Source organism: Colius striatus, chromosome 1, assembly GCF_028858725.1.
Source record: "Colius striatus isolate bColStr4 chromosome 1, bColStr4.1.hap1, whole genome shotgun sequence".
NCBI lineage: Eukaryota > Metazoa > Chordata > Aves > Coliiformes > Coliidae > Colius > Colius striatus.
The window spans coordinates 201,150,627-201,171,271 of NC_084759.1; the positions used below are offsets into that span (position 1 = coordinate 201,150,627).

General features: G+C 40.2%; 1 protein-coding gene across 8 annotated transcripts in view; it reads right to left on the reverse strand.

The window, feature by feature from the left end:
- The window catches only part of CELF2 (CUGBP Elav-like family member 2), a 370,482-nt gene that overhangs the window by 58,880 nt on the left and 290,957 nt on the right, over positions 1 to 20,645 (reverse strand). For all 8 annotated transcript variants that reach the window (XM_062020104.1, XM_062020096.1, XM_062020124.1 and 5 more), the window contains 2 exons: positions 14,783 to 14,831; positions 5,326 to 5,460 (listed from right to left, as the gene is read on the reverse strand). In XM_062020104.1, the coding sequence (XP_061876088.1) occupies positions 5,326 to 5,460; positions 14,783 to 14,831 (184 nt within the window). The remainder of the gene's footprint in view (positions 1 to 5,325; positions 5,461 to 14,782; positions 14,832 to 20,645) is intronic.

Consider the following 20,645-nt stretch of genomic DNA (forward strand, 5'->3'; position numbering starts at 1 on the left):
TTTATGCATATTAGGCACATAAAAGCAACAAGAGGCACATCCTGTAAACATGCCTCATCTGTCTGGCTTTCCTGATTGCTCTTGACCATTGAGCAGATGATAGATCCTAGATTTTAAATTTCCTGCAGTTCATGGTTCCCTCAAAGCATTTCTAATTGGACAGTCAATTAAACACTCTGCAAAGTACAGACTTTAGTAACTGGTTTGCACAAACCCAGAATCAAATGGGTATCAAAGACCATATTCTCTAACAGTGCCTCAATGAAAACTCTTGTAAATTATTTCATTTCAGACTTTCCTCTGGGGAAGGATTGCTGAAAAGCTGCAGTAATGGAAATATCAGATGTAGTTACTGGCCAAAGGCCAGCAGAGACACTGGTCATTTGGATGTGTTTCTTCCTTACCAGCTTCAAAAGAGTTTCAGTAAGGGAAAAAGAAAATTAAATACACCATAATGACTGGAAAAGATTAAAACATTACCACATTACAGCAAAATAAATAAGGCACGGAGGTGCTTCTGAAGAGCAATTAAAAATATAGCACTTCCACTGTCCTCATTTCCCCATCACTTACTGATACACAAGTCAGAAGGTGGCCTCTGATCCAGGCTGTTCCCATGGCTGGTACTTCACATTACTTTAGCTCAGAAAAGAGTAGTAAATATCCATAAGGAAAAACAAACAGGCACAAAAATTCCTCACCTACTGTTCACTGCAATTAATTATGATGCAAATTCTAATTTTATTTTACTAGTTCATCAAGAAATCCCCACAATCTGGAAGTTATGAATGGATTTTCATGAAATTAAATTGCCCTACCACAGTATAATTCTCCATGCCATTTCTAACCCACTCTTAAAAGAAAGAATGAAAGAAAGGAAAGAAAAGAGGAAGGAAGGAAGGAAGGAAGGAAGGAAGGAAGGAAGGAAGGAAGGAAGGAAGGAAGGAAGGAAGGAAGGAAGGAAGGAAGGAAGGAAGGAAGGAAGGAAGGAAGGAAGGAAGGAAGGAAGGAAGGAAGGAAGGAAATTCTCATAATCAGCGTCTGAAGAAATGTTCACTTGTACCATGCCTGGTGACGTTTTGTTTAAAAATCATACAATTAGGAAGCTAGAAGACATAGAAATATGCATTTTGAGCTTCTCCACAATATTTGTGCTATGTCCAACTGTCTGTACGTGTTATTAGCAGGGATTTTTCAGTGTATGCTATTAACCAGTTGACTTCTTTCTGGTATCTGTTATATAAATCTGCACTTAGCCATACAGCAGAATAATTTGCTGTGTGGTGCTCCTGTGATAAGGATAAGAGGATTTTTAAAATCATCATTATGGACAGTAATAATTCCTAGAGTGATAGAGAGATATTGATCCACTGATCTAAAAAAAAGCGCATTTTACAAAGGTAGAGGAGCATTGCTCTCCTTATTTTAAGGAATGGAATAACAAAGAGATGATGAGAGACAAACTCCTTTACAGTCAATATAGCACATCACTGGCACAGCTACAAATCAAACTTGAGTATTGCTGGCTGTTTTTGCACCCTTCAGCTGTCATTGCATGGCTGTCTGTGTTGGCATCTATGGTCATGTAGACATTACACAGTGCTAGGAGTCAGGAGGTCTGAAAGTTTCCTTAAGCCGTTTACAAGTGATTTAAAATCTTAATCATCTGAGGCAGCTCACTTCTGCTTTTTCATGATAATGAAGCTTAGCACATGATATCACAATCATGAATTTTTGTAAAGCATACTTAGCTCTTCAGAAAAAGGGCTGGATTGAACAACCCTGCAGGCTGAATCCTTCTCTTTGAATAATGAATATAGTACAGGCAGTGGCAAGCTTCTTTAGATAGTCCCATGAACCCTGCTAAAGCAGAGGCCAGCCTCCATGTCTGTTGAGTCCCTGGTTTCTTTATCTCTACAGCCAACAGGGTATTTTTATTTTTTAATACTTTTCACAGCTAGGAATTACTCTCTGCCAGCCAACTAATTTCACAGGGGACTATCCCAGAGCTTTCAGAAGGCAATGCCTTTTGGTCGCTGCCTATTTCTTGTAGCTGGCTGGAATATCACAAGTTACAGATATAAACAATAATTATTTCTTAGATTCAGGAGTAACAACAGTGGGGAGGAAAAAAGGCTCCAAAGAAAAAAAAATAAATCTTGGTTTCTTTAAAATACACTGGTCCACCACTGGAGCTTTGTATCATTATTTTAGTCTTGTTATACAGATGAGTTTCAAACAGCTGACAACGGGAATTTGGAGCGGAAATGCTGATGGTCCATTAGCAGCAGTGACAGCAATGGGTGTGACTTTATTAAGGTTCTGTCAACTCTTGACTAGAAACTACAACAGAAACAACTAGCTCAATCTCTCTCCCTCTCTCTCTTTATCTTAGCACTTATATCACACTCATCACAAAGTGTTACATTTTCCTTTGATGCCACAGGAATGGGATTTCTCCTTGCTACTGGAGCCATGTGGTTATACTACCAACCCTACACTTCACCTGTGACAAGGAAAACCCCCCCCAAAAGCAGCACAAACAAAACTGTAGCTATTGCTTGTAACTCTCTGCTGGTAATAAAGATTATTTGCCCCAACCTTTTAACAAAGCTCAAAAGTTGGCATAAAAACCAATGAAGATACTTTTCAAGCTCTCTTCAGACGAGATACTATGATGAGCACTTGCTATGCAATTGAAAAGAGATGCCAAAAAGAGTTTATTGAACCATATTTCCATCTCACTGCTGTGAGCACTTTGAGTTCCCAAAGGCTCTGGAATGGTAAGGACAGTGTTTTCCTGAGACAGTGACTATTTTTCATTCATCCCTCTGTGTCTAGGAGGGAAGTACATTTGGATGGGTGCTGGGAAAACAAATACTGTTTGTGGCAAATTAACCTCTTAGAAACAGTAACATGAATTAAAACTCGTTAAGTATTGGAACTCATTACAAAGATTTAACTGTATAAATTCTCCTGCTTTAGCAAAGCAGCTTTTCACTGTGCATTTTTGGGCAAGCTCCTTCTACTGCAAAAAGCTCCCTTAGAGCTTTTCATTTCAACTGTAATACCAATAATTTTCCCAACATTTTGCCTTCTCTCATGGAGTGGTGGTTTTGTGAAACTGATAAACATCTGCCTGAAAACCTGGTTGGCACAGCTGAACTCATTTTCAAGTGTGAACATGGGTGTGTAGAAAGCAATTCGAGTTTAACAAGGTATGATGCATGAGGGCATGATAGAGTATCAGTCATGACTGTGACTGAAACAAACCCGCGTGGCAGAGAGGATACAGGTCTGCTACCACTACTGGTGTGCGACCTACCTGGACTGAGATCTTCAGCCTCCAGCATGAGAGAGCAGCACATTAACTCTATAGCACTACTGGCTGGCATATGACTGTCCTGGCTGATATGTCGGAGATAACTTAAAAATCTCAGCTCTGATTACCATGAGATTGCTATTTGTGGCAGAACAAAACTATCCCACCAACTTCACTTACCCTCCTGGATTTCTGAATTAGCTTTTCTGTGCTCAAACTGTGCACAGTGTCTGGTGAACAAAAGCAAGTATGCAGTGGGATTTCTACAGATCCCAGGAAAGTGCCATTTCTTTGTTGGGTGATGCTGAGGAGTCAATTAAATCTTTTTTGGGGGCTCAAAACATCTGATGCCTAGATCTTGTTACTCAGTTCCTTTCCCAATCATGTCTTCCATTGCCCTTTCCCTGTGCTACTTACAAAATAAAATCAGTGAATATCAGACATATTTGTTTTGCCTCAATGTTGGGTCTATAAAGATAATGACAGCACTCAACTTCATCAGTTAACATTCATTACTGAGCTGCAAGAACCAACCTCAGACCTTTCCCTTAGTCTTCCTCAAGGCAAGAGCCAGGAATCTGAGGCTCTCCTTGCCTGAAGCGACTGCTGCTCCCAGCCCCAAAAGTTTTGGGATTGCAGACTAAGCAGGCATAAGTGTAAGCGTGTTACTTTCGTGGGGCTTCCTATTTATTGGCAGAGCATCTTTTCAACAAGTCCATATCTTTCAGATGTAGTATAATAAGTGCTTTCAAGTAGTGCCACAAAACACAGGAACACGCAATTTCCTCTGCTGGAATTTATAGGCATTTTGAAGAAGCTGGGCTGCACACAAACAAAAAAAGCCCCATGCATAAATAGTAGCACAAAATACTGCAGATCCTATAGCCTAATGAAAACAATTACATCCAAATGTATAGAAAAATATCTATGCCTATACCTATATGCAAAATGGGTACTATTGTTTTTTCTGTGCCTTTTGAAAATGTAATAAAATGCATAAACTGTGCTTTCTATGTTTTGGTTGTTTTTGTGTGTGTTTGTTTTCTTTTTTCAATAGAAACAGAAGTGATGTTTTCATAGCTCCACATTTAAAATTCCTTTACTCCTTGTGCCATTAAGTGGCCACGGCTAGTACCACAGCATCCTCCCACACTGACAGAGATGGGACTGTCACTACTTTATTTTCCACTTAGCATCACCTGGCATTGACTTTTTCAGCAGGTTCAAGCTCTGAGAACAATTTCATGTCCATGTACTGTGGAGTTAATATGCAGCCGGGGTCATCAAGATACATTTACTTTTCTTTTCAATGTACTTTCAGAGGGCCTTTCCCCAAAAGACCCTTTTGCACTCAAACGGGATCACTGGCTGTTGAACTCTGTGTTGCACTTCATTTCCAAAGTTTGGGTCAGCCACCTGAACGCTCTCAGTGGTGCTGCGTAACACCTCTGCCCTGGTTTTTGGGTTGTGATAGAGGCACAAGTTTGAAAAGCTCTTTTTACAAACTTTTGTACAGGCAAAGCTGACCTGTTTGTTTCTCAATTACAGCAGACCTATGTTTTGCATATAGTTATAGAAAACACAGGAATGGAGGAGATTGTGCTATAGTTCCCGTGACCCTGTATGCCTTTGAGCAGTCATTTACAGTCTCATTTTTTTGGTTTTGGCCTTAAGACTACAAAGCAGAAATGGGGTCAGGGAAAGATCTTTGATTTTGTAAGAGCAGGAAACCGAGGGAGTTTTCTCAGGGTGCAAAGGAACCTTTCCAGCTGACAAACAAGGCGATAACACAAGTTAATATGTTGGCACCGAGACCTTCCTGACACTGGAAATAAAACGTGATAATTTCAGTCACTGTGAAAAGTTCATGTGGATACCTTCAGCACGTGGGACATATTACAGCATAGCCTCTAGCTGCAGACAGTGGCTATGCCTACCTTGGCTGTGACATATAGCTCCCAATTAGCACTTAAGGAAAGAGACTTTACAGACTGCACACTCACCTCTGCTCAGCCCATCCGGTCCCCGAAGGATTCGGCATTCTTCTATCTGGCCAAACGGAGAAAACATCACCCTGATATCATTCTCATTACACTTCTTCGAAACCATTCCTATGAACAATTTTCTGTCTTCCACAGCTAGAAGATAAAAATAATGAATGAGCAAAGGCCATTTCATCTTTTTCCTGTGATCAATGCTTCATTACCACATCAAACCAAGCTCCAGTCATGTGAGGCTGGCTCTGTAACTGAAGACAAGTCCTAAGGCAAACACTTTATACTTACAACCTCCCTTCCCCCTCTTCCTCCCCCACCCCAAATCTCTCATTTTTCTTCCTCTCTCTCCTTTTTGTAGCGGTGCTTTTTGTTTATATAACATATTAATTGGCTGCCTTAGTCATTCTGCGTATGCCTCCCTATCACTGCTTCCGAGAGAAAAGCATTCTCTGTTAGACTTTTAAAGATATCTTTGCATAGATTTTAATTCAGATAAATTCCCTCACCTCCCTCCTGTGTGAAAGAAATCACAACAGGGGTGAGGGTGAAGAAGGGATTGTGTGTGTAATGATACAAGCTAATGAAAAATATTCCTGAGAAATGTTTTGAGAGACTGGCTCCTATCTCAGCTTTCAATTTCAGCCAACTTAACGCATGCCATTCGAAAGGCAGATGTGTAATAACTGCTCTGGATGAAGAATGCATTACATTTTCCTGCTTTTTTGTTTCCTTTTGTTTTCCAGACTGCCACAGCCCTCTCTCCCCTTCCGAAGGACACAAGGCATATTCCAGGCATCACTTTAACAAGGGGGCTGCATTATGCTTTCCCAGAGACAAACCTTTTGATTCACAATGATGCTGAGTTTGCAGAAAAAGCCCCAACCCAACAACAACAAAAAATCACAATGTGGAAAAAGTGCTTTACCTGAATTATTGGCAGAATATTTCCTGCCTGCATTGTCACCAAAACCAGCAAAAGCTAGACTGCTGCAGCAGGATGCAGACAGTCCTGTTAACCAAAATCAAATGTACAGCTCTAAAGCTCTGGACTTTTGTCAAAAATGAAACAGGTCATCAAAACTTAATTCACCCTGGAAAGAATTAGAAGTGTTAGCATGCCCTCCCATCTATATTAAACCAAAAATCTAAATGCTTATTATACAGTATATACATCAGTGCTTTCTTTTCCTCTTGAAACGGCATGTAAATCCAATTCACTGTTAATGAGCAGACTGTCAGAGTTGGCGGGGAAGCAAAGAGAGAAGGAAAGCTTTACTCCAGAGAGGCTGCAGTGCACTTAGTTACTTCTATTATTGTGTAAATTATTTTTGTAATGAAGTATTTTCATTTCTGGGCTTACAAAAAAAAATTAAAAGGAATCTTCCCTTGCTCCCCAGCTCTCTCCTGTATTAGTACAGGTTGGTCAAACGGAATAAACCGCAGCTGAGGAAGAAGAAACAGCATCTATTTTCATAGGATTTTACTTGTGTTATACTTCATCAATTTAAGTGCATTTAGTAATTTCAATAATAAAAAGAACAGGTTCATGTTTATTGATCATGAGAGGTGTCTGAAGTGATTTTTTCCTTGGAATTGCTGACTTTAAAAAGTATTTGTAGCTTTTACGCAAGAAAGAAGCAAGACTCTGTATTTTTCAGAATCTGAACCAGAGACCAGCCTCTACAATCCCAGCTTTTCACTCTACAAGCTTGCAAGAAAATTGTTGCAAATTTAATATCTAGAAGAAGTCGTTTTCCTAGGTGGAGGTTCCTCAAGACTCAGCATTTTCATTCACACTTTATACAGAGGTTCCACATACAGGTTAACCACCCAGAAAGGGTTAACGAATGGTTAATTCTCAGGATGAGCTAGTTATATACAGATCATAGAATCATAGATTAGGAGCTGAATATGTGAGATTGCAAATTAGATCTGCAAGTTGGGATTTTTTACATACATATGTATGTATTTATGCCCTACAACGAAACTTTCCATCTGATTCACACTATCCAGTTGGCCTTCGCTACTGCTAATAATGATTTTAAGGATGATAAAACTGCATTGCCTTGCTCATAGCCACAAGGAGAGTCCACTCCTGCTGATGAAAAGATGCCTGTAGCTTGGCTGCTTGCAATTCCTATATTGCCTTGAGTAATCTCTTTTAGGATGGTCACTGGCCAGCCTTCCCCTTGACAATAGCCATACACTATGGCCAGAGTGCAGGAGACGGACTCAGCTGGGCTGCCAAGTGTGGATTTCTCCATACCACAAACCAAGGTCAGTCTGGGGAAAGCCTTGGTGCCAAGCACAGCCTCAAACATTGTCTTCTGCTCTGTGTCATGAACCTCTTAACATCTGCCTGTGTGTCAGCTAGTACCAGAGAGTTTGAATTTGGGTTGATTTTAAGCTTGAGATACAGTGTGCAGGTCTACGCTAAGGGTGAGTAGATCCCAAATCTCTCTTGAAAATAGCTGCTGGCTGAGTTGGACAAATGTCTGCCACACCATCTCAAAGGAGGTCCCTTGGGTCCTGCTCAGATGCAAGGACAAACCAGATTCATGTGGAGATTAAGAAGAAATGAGATGCAAACAGGAAGGCTTTGTTTTAATTTTCCAGAGAGTAGCAGACGACGAACTCCCCACCAGCCTCCTATGGTTTCACTAGTAAACCTATAAATATGCCATTTAACTAACATGATTTGCAGGTTTTCAGCTTGAGGGTGATTTTATAGTAAATTAAACATCAGCTCTCGTGTACTGTACATCTTAAAAATGCAGATTTCACAAAGAATGCTCAAAGTACAGAAAACATATTGATATGATGATGTGCTCTGCATGCAGCGAGATTAGTCAGTGCTGATCACTGTTGAAGTTTAAGGAAATTGCTATTCCTTTCTTTGGCTAGAGGCCCAGCATAGTAGACATTTAAAGGGACGATTGACGGGATCAGAATGACACATTTTCACTCCATCTGATAGAACATCTGATATTATTATGCTGAAAGAGTTTTTAACGCTATATTCTCATGCAGAGAAAGGAATGCTTTTTCACCTCTGTAAGACTGGCTGTCTGGATTTGTTTCTGCAGTTTTGGTCAGACACATCTTTCTTTCTAAAATGAATTCTTACCTGCCATGCAGGCATGGTTTGAGAATCAAATAGGCAATGGATTGCAAGAAGTATGGGTCAAATATATTTAGAGGTTAGGAAACTTCCCTTTACATCAGCCAAGCCTGCTGATTGGCCTGTGCATGTTGCATTTCTCCCATAGACTGTAAAGTGATGAGTACAATGTTAAGCACATGCAATTCAACTAAGTGTCAAGATCAGGAAAGGCACTACCTGCTGCTGGTTGGAGAAAGGATGATAGTCTAAATTCATCTCGCCTAATTTTGTCATCTACAGTTTACGTGTCCAGTTTTAGTCTGAGGTAAAATGTTATCAGTTGGCTGTTGGCAATGCCAAGAGGTCAGCTCCTCCAAAGAGTGACTGATCTCATCTCTCCCAGCAAGATGGGATAGCTTGTTTCATGGAAGTATCTCCCCTGCTACTGACAATACATAGGAGCTGTTATCTTCCATCCAACTCTTCAAAACTTCATTGTCATGATAACATATAGGTGTTCTGAGCTGTAGCTGCAGGGACAGGAGTAATAAATTAGATCTGAGGGAGTGGACAAAGTTTGGGAGCTGCAAGTGCTCTGAGCAATGAGACTAGGTAAAGGAGAAGGCTGGAGCAAAGGATACCAGGGCAGAAGGGTCAGCATCTGTATGCACATATCTTACAAGTGTTTCACTGCTGCTTGATAGTTTTCTGTCCCACACTACAGGTATGTTTCAATAATTCAAAAATCAGAAAATTAATAAACATTTTCTTGGCAAGTGTTTGATATCATTATTTCTAAACCTTGTTCATGGGACTAGTTGGGCTTTCTGTCTGGTTTGTGCTACTCTAGGGGCACAAAGCAGATACAAACATCCATAAGCTGCTAGTAGGATAGAGTGGCTAAGTACTCCTCATTGATGGAGCAGAAGCAGCCAGAAAGCCACAGTGAACAAGGCCCAAAGTTCTAGTTACGTGAAGGGAGGGCTGAAACTGCACAGTACCTTGATTAACTAATCACAGGGCTCAACTCTAATCCATCCGAACATATTAGAAACACAGGTTAGCCCTGCTGCCAGGGCAGGTAGTGCAACACATCCAGCTACATTTGGGCTGGGAATCTTTTGCTTGAATGCAGGAACCATTGTGTGATGCAGTACAGATATTTGTTTTAAAATCATGTTAGTTGGTCTCATAACTCTAGATAAAGACTAGCTCTGCAATCACTAGCACAGGTGATCAGGTATCGTGTTTGAATCCAAAGTGCGATGTGAGCCATCAAAGGTTATCTGAGATTAAGTCTGCCTCTGCTGGGAGGGGGCTTCCTTCAAACAGAGCCTCCTGCCTCCTGATAGCACTACATCTAGCTTGCAGGAAAACACCCTGAAGAGTCTAATTTTTTAGCTTTACTCAGTTTGCTTTAGTAATGAGCATTTCTTGAAGGCTGTATTAGACCACTTGTGCTAACCCAGGAGAATAAAGGAGTGCAGAGTATTTTCTGTATGCTACAAAAGATTTAAATCCTGTAATAATCATGGGAAATCTCCCTGAAGATTCAACAAACTTTCCTCTTCTCTCTTCTAAATCCTCAAAATTCTGTCCTGAAAAATCAAAACTATATCCTCTATTATACATTTTTGAGGAGTTCAGTTAGATAGTGCATTTTCTATCCAGAAGTTGTCTTCTCTTTTGAGTAAATCAAGAAATAGTTAATTATGTATAAATGGGATATTTTTTTGGTTTGGTTTGTTTTTTGTTTTTTTTTTTCATCCAGAAGGGAAGAGGGGGAAAACAGACTTTTTATTCCTATTTGTAAGACTGTGAAAAACCCTTGCCTACAATCTGTCAAAGTCACACCTGGATCTGGAGCTGCCTACATTAATTATCAACTTTCCTATGTGCTAGTGCTAACATATGGCATTTAATTACTCTCTCCAAATCGGCAAAATTCTGCCTCTTGGAATTGAAAAATTATTTTTCCAAGTTTTCACTGATAAAATAAATAAAAAGAAATTATATGATCGCTCAGATACACCTCCCCTCCCCCCTTTTTTTTTCTTTAATGGCATTTTGTTATTTCCCCTGAAGTGTTGATGCTTTGATTCATTTAAGAGCAGGATATCTGCCTGAAAGTATTGAAATCCTAATCCAAGATGTATTTAGGTATTTGCCAAACCGTAGCATGTTAATGGCCACTGACACCTTCGAGTCAGGGATATGTTTATGTGTTTTTCATCATTAGAGTGCAGGAACCCCATTTGTCTGAAAAAGGGGAAATATCCTTAAATGGACAAATACTGTGAGCGATTAACAGTTGAGATGAATCTAACAATGGTGGAGCCTTCAATGTCTTGAAAACATGTTGTTCTGGCAGGTAATCACAGAATCACAGAATGGAAGGGACCTTTAGAGATCATCTAGTCCAACACCCCTGTAGAAGCAGGTTCACCTAGATCAGGTCGAATAGGAACATGTCCAGGTGGGTCTTGAAGACCTCCAAGGAAGGAGACTCCACAACCCCTTTGGGCAGCCTGTGCCACTGCTCTGTCACCCTCACAGTGAAGTAGTTTTTTCTTATGTTTAAATGGAACTTTTTGTGTTTCAGCTTCATCCCATAGGTTAAAATAACCACCTAGCAATATAAAGTTGGTCAGACTTGAGTGATGAGACCAGTACATGCTACAAAATCCATCATCTGAAAACCTTCCAGTGATTTTATGCTTCTCAACAGTAAATGCCTTTCAGAATCCTACTAGGCAGATGAATTAGACATAAAGGCCAATCTTTTCCCACTAACTCTTACCTGCTAACAGCCTGGTGCAAGAAATTAAGCTTTGCTTCATCTGCACACGACTCAGACATATGAACTATTGTATATAGGGAAGGAAGAGAGGTCACAGAATCACAGAATCTTACGGGTTGGAAGGGACCTTGAAAGATCATCCAGTCCAATCCCTCTGCCAGAACAGGACCACCTAGAGTAGGAAAGATCACTATGCAGTTCCTACCCAGAAGAAAACAGATCTTCAGGTTGATATTGAAGTCCTAATCCTGCAGAAGTGTCCAGGCACTTAGTCAAATGTGTGCAGAAAGTGCCTCTTACATACCCATGTCTCAGTTTCCCTGAGATGAGCTTGGTCTTTTGTGCTAGGGCACAGGTTTCTGCAATGATGCATACATCTTAAGAGAGGAACAGTGATGGAGAAAGAGGAGCAATTCATCATGGTACTCCTAGGCTTGTATGCTCATTCAAAGCTTTTTGCAAGGGACTCAAGATGAAGAGGGGACATTTTATCACAAGCAAACATTGTTCTTTTAAAACCTCTACAAGATGAACAAGGAGATCTCTCCTTCTTCCCTGTGGATGGGTCTCTCAAGTCTTCACAAACATGTGAAAGCTCAGAAGAATCGTAATGAGAGTTCAATCTCTTCTGTATGTCTTTCCACAAGCTATCTGGAAATTCTATCCAAGAGAATTTCTTAAACCTCTTTGAAACTTGAAAAACATCACTATACCAATAAAATGTAGTGGGATCCTGCCACTACTCAGAAATCAAAGGGTTACAAGCATTCTTCAAAAGCTCAACACCACAGATCATGAACTTATCAGTCTGGTTGAAGAAGTACAGTTTCCAATTTGCTGTTGGCACGGAAAATATACCTTCTCAGATGGATAGCCTGAAGCATATGGGAAACATGTGCCAAACAGGCCTCTGAATCCCCCATGCTGCTGTTCCTTCTCTTTTCTGCTCTCTAAGCTGCTTGCAAACTACCACCTCCTCCATGGATCCCACGCCCAGTCTTTCTGAGGAGTTGTACCATTCTTAATGTTATCATGGTACTAGTTTGCCTTCTGCTTCCTCAGTGATTAAATAAGAAGAGTTTACACTCCCTATGAGAAGTACCTCCAGGAGATTAAATTTAAAAAGGTATTTAACAATTGCAACCACTGATCTGTCAATTTGTTTTCCCCAAATTACAAAGAAAGGCAAGGAAACAAAAGCAAAAAGAGCATCAATCTTTCGTGATTTTCCTGATAAGAGATAAGTGCAAGAAAATAAGAGAGTGGCCCCACAGTGAAGACGGGGAGTATCGTGCAGATTACACCAGTCTGACAGCAGCAGTGAGGAGCTAACCTGCCCTGCTTTCCAAGCAGGTGCTACTTGCAGAGGAAGACAGAATTTGCACAATTCCCCATAGCACTTTGTCAATATGTTCAATCTCCTTTAGGAAGAAAAACTTCAGGCAATGAACACGTAACTCATTGGGAGTTATTTTTGGCCCGTTGTCTCTTATTTTTCTAATTTGCTAAGGAATTTGAAATTCATCTTTGGAAGAATCATAGAACCACAGAATAGTAGGGTTGGATGGGACCTTTAGAGATCATCCAGTCCAATCCCCCTGCAGTAGCAGGTCCACCTAGATCAAGTCACATAGGAATGTGTCCAGGCCATTGAAGACCTCCAAGGAAGGAGACTCCACCAACCTCCCTGGGCAGGCTGTGCCAGGGCTCCCTCAGATGAACGGTAAAGTAGTTTTTTCTTATGATTAAATGGAACTTTTTGTGTTCCAGCTTCATCCCATTACCCCTTGTCGTGTTGTTAGCTACAATAGAAAAAAAAAAAGGATGTCTCAACCTCCTGCACCCACCATTTAGATATTTGTAAATATTAATAAGATCCCTCCTCAGTCTTCTCTTTTCTAAACTAAACAGCCCCAATTCCCACAGCCTTTCCTCATATGAAAGATGTTCCAGTCCCCTGATCATCTTGGTGTCCCTGCGCTGGACTGTCTCCAGAAGTTCTCTGTCCCTTTTGAGCAGAGGAGCCCAGAACTGGATACAGAACTCCAGATGAGGCCTCATCAGGGCAGAGTAGAGGGGGAGCAGAACCTCCCTCAACCTGCTGGCCACACTCTTCTTAATACATCCCAGAATGCCATTGGCCTTCTCGGCCAATGAAAGAAGAACTCACAGACGCTATACTTAGTTCAGAGAATACAGGCCAGTGCTCCTGTACTTAAGGGACAATTGTGCCCACTGCAAGCACCATAAATACCAGCGAGTGGAGTTTGGATTCCAACAGCAAAGTTCTCCTTGACCACAGTGGAGCCTGAAAAGTTTGGCCTTTCTGCCCATGCAGGTGCCCTGGGCCTCTCTATGTCCAGAGACAGCAAGAAACAGTGGCTAGAACTCAATCTGAGAGAGAACACCACTCCCTTACAAATGAGTGACGGCTCAAATTTTCTCTGCTTGTGGCCAGTTTTGTTTTGAAAGTTGTCATAATAGAAAACCTAGCATAATGTGAAGTTTTAATTTCCTTCCAAACTTTGTAATCCTTGGAGAAGCCTGAAAATGGGATGCACTACAATTAGCAAAAAAAGAAGTCTTAAAAAAGCCTTGCGGAGAGAGATTTAGAGCCCAATCATAATTTACATTTGCAGGTATGTAGATCTCTAAGTGCACGGCTTCTGCCCTGATTACTAATTAATGAGGTGCAAAGATGCCTGTTGGAGGAACCAGCTCTGATTATGTAGGCCTTATGGGAAAATGAAGCTCTTGCAATCTAAGAAGGCAGATGATATCTTTAACATATATTTTAGAAAATTACAGGAACAAATCAAGGGGCAAAATATACACATGTATATATTTTTAAAGAATCACACACAGCCAGGTTGTGTTACTATCCGATTATCTTATTTCCTTGAATATACAAACCTGGCATGTTTAATAGATGTAGCATGCCATTTAGTTTGCCTGTCATATGCATCCACTTAGGTAGCATCCTACTACTCTGAATAGATATTATTGTCTTTGTAGCATTCATTTTACAATAGTTGAAGGGAATAAGTATACAGACAGCTGTAAGGTGGGTTTCCCTGTTCAGAATCAAGCATATGATTACAACCTAAATTTGGCTAAGATTTAGAACAACATCATGCTATAAAAAGGAAGTTGAGGCAAATGTTTAAAGACCATCAGCTGCTTACACAGTTCAAGATAGGAATGTTTTTTACTTCTTTTATTTTCTCCATTAAAATTTCATCTCCATCTCATCAACACGAGGTGCTCCTGCATCACCTCACTGCTAGGAGAACACAAGTGAAAGATGTCTGTAGCAAGGTAGGCTGTGACATACAGGCCATACAAAAAAAGAGGTTTTTCAGAATATTTCCTTCTTTCTTTGCAGCAGAGGATAAATGAGAGTTCAGAGCAGAGCAACATCTTCCCCAGCGTGTCAGGTTCAGGGAAACTACCTTACATCATTTTCAACACAGAAGGAATAAAGCAAAAACTCTTACAATGTAGTGTTTGCTTTAGTTTAGAGAGAGTCACAATTAAGTAAAAATAGATTAAATACATACCATTTGACTTTTCACTATCTGCAGGTTTCATCTGAATAGGATGATGCATCTAAAAACAAAAATGAAAAAGAGTAAGGCAGGTTGGATAGTCATAAGTACCAAGAATCATGTTTTTAATGAGGGCTAAAAAGACACATGATTAATATTAAACATGTTCAAATAATAGAAATTCAAAATAACTCTATATTATAGGCTTTTAAGAAAAAAATAAAATGGTAAAGGAGCATTTTATTACCAGGAAGATTAAAAAAAAATAGATCATCGGGCCCACAGGACTCATATAAAACTTTAATTTGCTGTATCTCGTTTTAGAAGACCTCTAAAGTTACAGCCCTCATTAGTCTATGGCATGCTTGGTTTCTGTTTCACCAACTTTTTTTCCTTGAGCTCAACCACTGCCAAAACCGAGATGGAATTTTCAAGTAATTTAAGAGCTAGCAAGCATTTCAAACATACCCAGGGGAGTTGAGTTTGACAAATGAACTTTGCTTGTAATTAAAAAAACATGTGCTGATTCTTTCAGTACTGAAGAGGAAGAGATTCAGGCTTCCTATAATAGCTTCCTATAACTGTTCAGTATCTTCTTTTTTTTTTTCCCTTCCTTCCCCCTCCCCCTTTTTAGAATACATTATACATTCATTCATAAAGCTTCCATAATACAGCACAATTCTGTCTTCCATAAAAGCTCTTAATACTTTTTCCACTCCAATTTTTACCTCCATTCATGTCTCTCTCACTGCAAAAGAAACAAGTCCCTGTGTGCAGCATGCTATGCTGAATGTCACAAGGCATCCTACCTTTGCACACTGGATACAGGGTGCCCTCATCTTTCACTGCTAGAGTGATGCTCCCCCACATTGAAGTGTTGATAATTCCAGTAAAATCTTTATGAACAGTGTTTCCTGTTGTTTCAGGAATAGCAACACGAAATGGTTGAGCTCCTTCTGATCAGTGTGATTTTTCCACTGGACGTTGGTCATAGCCAGCTATGTCCACTGTGATGGATTCAGGGAAATTTTGTGTCAGATTTTATGAACCCTCAGAACTGCCCTCACATTGAGTTTCAATGTGGAAGATGTTTAAGCTTGCAAACTCCTCCTCCTGTTTATTTTCTTTCATAGAGCTCTATGAAATTGCTGGGATTTGACTGCACAAACCTTATGGCAGCAGCAGGGCCACTGCCTTTTCTCTCCGCAACAATTCCTCACCATTTCACGTCAGCCAGGTACAGAATCTATGCTATTTCTGCTTTTGTATCATTTTTCAGTGCAGCAGAGCTGAGAATTGCCAGAAAATGTCAGAGGCAATTCCAGTTTGGTGTTTTGTTGTTTCTTTTTTTTTAATAAAATACTATTATGGCAAACAAAACCAGCAGAGCAGGAGAGAACAACCATGCACTCCTATCAAATGTGTTTTCAAAGCAGCCCAGAACCCCATATATGCATTACTTTTGGTAGAGTCACTCAATCTCCAGGGATAAAGTTGCTAGATTCTTTAGTAAATATAAAATATTGCTGTGAATTTTTCTGTAAGATTTACTCAAAGTCCAGAACACTCCCCTGGCCCTGCAAATCAATGCATTCCTTGTACTGCTTGCAAAACTCCCCACTGTGCCCTAAGGAAAAGGCAAAGCCACAAGGTGGATGTAGTCACCAGGACGCATAAATTTGCTTCAATTTTAACAATTCTGTTCTCTTTGAATCATCTGTTTCCCAAATGGACTTTAATAGCCCAGCACTTGTCTGCCACCACTCTTACTCGATCTAATTTAAAGAAAAAAGGGAATTTGTATTGTACTCTATCTTCTTTAACTAGTGTTCGATGTTTATCCTGGCATCAACAATACATAGGGCACTGCAGGAGACTTTAAATTCATGGGAATGTGATGCAGCATGTCCATGCAGAAAAGAAAAACTGCAAGAAAAAAGGTGTAACTTGCCTCACGAGCCCATTGCAGGTATTGACGTTTCTGAGGAGCAATGGAGTGGTGAGAAAATAAAAGGAACGAAAACTGAATAATGTAAATTTGGGAATATGCAGGTTATAAAAGAAAAATCCAACCCAAATCCAGACATTTCATAGACTGATAATCTACAGCTACATTTATAAGCCTCTAAATGGAGATACTTTGAATAAAGGCAATTCCAACAATGTTTAAAACCTTTCACTTTTCAAACTGCCTGACCCAGAAAAGGCAACTTTAGACCAAATTCACCTGAAGAAGCTATTTTTGCAGCCCTGCTATCACAACATAAAGATTGGTGTTACCTGACAAATACAGCTACCATACCAGAAATCATCCTCTTCTGCTATACCTAATTACCCCAGGTTCATTAAGTCTGTAATCTGTTATATTTACAAAGCAAGAGGCAAGATGTAACAAGATGCTTCAACTGAGTTTTGACTTGATTTCAAAGGTTCCAGCTAAAAACCCATGGTCCTCATTCTCCTCGGACCAGCGAGACCAAGTGATGCTGTTGTGCTTAACAAAATTGTATTGGTGCAAAACTAATAAAAGATTCAGATCAGGCCTGAAGAGTTTGAACCGCAGAATACCCATGGTAAAATGGATGTGATACACAAACATGGCTTCGGTGAGGAGGAAGGTGGAAAAATACGTTACTGACAGTTTCCTAACATGAGAGGGCTCGTGTTGAAGCTTGTTTAACCCTGACCATCACCAATTGATACGTTAACAACCTTTAACACTAGATTCAATAAAACATGCCATTTATAACCTGAAATGGGTTTTACAGAGTCACTGGTTTGCATCTCATTATTAAACTCATTGCTGACCTCTAGAGACAACTGCCGTGACAATACATATTATAAGCTCTCTACCCATAAAATATTTAAAAGTAGGTGTAAAAAGAAAAGAAAAGAATGAATCTCAAAGAAGTGTGCAGTGAATAAGAAAATTAAAGGGGCAGAGACAAAGGCTAAATAGGTACTATCCTTTCACTCTATGATGAGCAAAAGAGAAAATAATCTATGTGTTTTATTTCTTGCTTGTATAACTGCAGGCTATAAAATAATAAAATAGCTGCGCTTTCTGAGGCCCTCCAAAAGATTATAGATGATATAAACCTGTTTCAAATTAGATGCCACCCACTAGAATCATGTCATATACCGAAATGAAGGATTTCATGTCTTATCAGAAAGCTGTTATTGTAGCTATACATCACAAAGCCATACACTTATGGATCTCAAGGTAAGTGATTTCTCAGTATGTCATCATGTCACACAGAAAAACAGGAAATGTTTTCTTCTGTGCTCGAGGAAAGCTTTGCTTATGAAAATACGGTATTTATGGATGCACAGTTGCAATTAATAAATAGGCAAGAGTATGAAACATCACTGCTATAAATAAATGATGGACATTAACATCATTCTGTGCTCGGACCATACAGTAAAAGACAGCAACATAGCTCTCAGGCAAGTTCTTCCTGAGTGTGGGCAACTTCCTGAGGTATGCACTGTGCACGAGGATATAAAAATCAGACTGGAGTATGGGCTGTAATGAACAACCTCTCCTTGGCAGTATTTTAGAGAGCTCCACCAAATACAGGTGAGCTCCCAGTAACGGCACAATCTATCTATCCTATAAGTACCTTCTATCCATAGGTCTCAAAACACACCATGCCACTGTTTGACCATGGAGAGGAGACAAATGCCCATGGTCTCAGGTTGTGTGGTGCCTTGTGGCTCCTGGTGCACTCACAGAGGCCACAGAAAGCCTGAGACCATGCACATTACTGCTTCTCCTTGGGCAGGGGTGCTGATGTGGTCTGTGGGAACCAAAAAAGGGAAAGGAACAATTGCAGAACATACAAACATGAAAATCCCCCTGAAATCAATGAGAATCTGGACACTGGCTATGTTGAAGGCAGCAGCAGGACTGAGTCATTGCCTAGAATGAAAATTGACTAGTTACAATTTTCTTTCCTCCTCTTTTTCCTGAGTGTACCCTACCCTATGTAAATATAGCTTCATTAGAGAAAAAAACACAACAGAGCAACTAAAAAGCCTCTAAAAAGTGCACATCTTCTCCAGCTTTGGAGTCTCAAAGTAGTATTTTTGACAATAATAATGCTACCTATTTACATTCTTGTCAAAGCCATGTGACATCTGCATGGGAGAAAACAAGCTGGATAAGAGTCTATTTCTGGCAAAAATATTGCAAGGAAATTAGATTAACCTGGGTGGAATTCTATCTGGGAATTTGGAGTCTGTCGTGGTGATTAAGTCATCATTTCTGTCAGATTACTCTAATCGGCTGTCAAATACGATTCTGCAACCCCATCTGTAACTTGGCATCCTCGTTATTCTGTCGATGTTACCTTCTGTATACAAAACAAACACCAAATAAGGAAGTGTGTGCAGCCTAGCATTTAGCAGAGTCATTAGCTCTGATTACTATTGTGTGCTTGCACATTGCAGGAGGAGATCAGCTTACCTTGTTTTACTTAGTCAAGGGATGCTTCAAATGGGGTGTAATCTTAAACCTGGGGTGCTAGGAGCGAATGGGGAAGAACTGTCTCCAGGCATGGCCGAGCATGGGATTGGCATACTCTGAGTCACCACTGCGTCACCAGCAACTGCTTAAATCTCATTTCTGAGTTGTCAGCATATTCGATGGAAAGGCTTTTGGGCACCTGCTTTCCACCCATTTTCTGAACAGAAAGGGGCACTCAGACTGCTCTAGGTAGGCTAAAGACTTCTTGTGAGCAGTAGTTTCTGCAATTCAAGCAAGGTTCATAGGCCGAGGCAGTCGATAGTCTAACTGATCTGTATTGGTTGGCTTAATAGGAGATATTTTCTTATATATGTATGTTTATCTTACAGAAGACTGGTGATTAAGAAGAAGGAAATGCTTTTCAATGAAGATGAAGCAGCTGATGGGCTCAATTTACAACAGCTGTGTTGAATCTGTGACATTTGGGTGCCCTGAGCACCTTCGAAACGCTGGCCGTGTAATTAGACTATGAAAAATCGTTATTTTATGGTCAATTGCAAAATCACCTTCATACATGATTATTACACCTATCAGCAGCTTTTCTTCTCCATTCCTGTCGCTGCAGACTGCACATGCCTTGCTCCAAGCAGTCCTTGTGCCTTGAGGAAACAAAGTCACTCATCAAGAAAGGACTTCAAATGCACATAAACCTACCCATGCCTTCACCCAGCTCTGCATGGCGGTCAAACACTATCTCCTAAAAGTATTCTGAAGTTAAACACAGTGTGACTATACACCATGGGAGTTTACAGGATGTGTGTGGAGGATGTTATCTGTGATTTCTCACTCTTCACCATTCCCCTCATCATCTTTCCACAAACCTCCAAAGCCATCAGCAGATTTCTAGAGATCCTAGCCCTCCTTCAGTCCTGTCTCCTTCCCCTCTTCCCTGTCAGCTGCCATGGTTGTAAGTTTCTAGGCATACTCCAGCTCAGTTTGTCCCTTACCTGTCACCCTCACAGACTGCATCGCAGCGAAGCACAACATAAAATTGAGCTAAACCTTCCCCCAAGCAAAGGGAAAATCTGAAGAACTTGGGTTACTCGGGTAACATTCAAACCAAACAAACTGCAATAGGATTAAATGATGACAGCCTGCATGTATCTTGTCATTTTTAGCACTTTGGGACTTGTTTCTTGCTAGCATTAATCATTGTTGAAGCCAAAGGGGACTTTCACATTTTGTACATCTCTGAATTGTAAAATAGCAGGAGAGAAGGTGGGAAAGCGAAGATGTCAGACCTTAATAAAACACTAATATTCTTGTCTGAAGTCTTATAAATCCATAGACACTTTGGAACCATTAGGAAAACCAAAGAGGAAGAAAATATTCAAGAGTGGCAGGGAC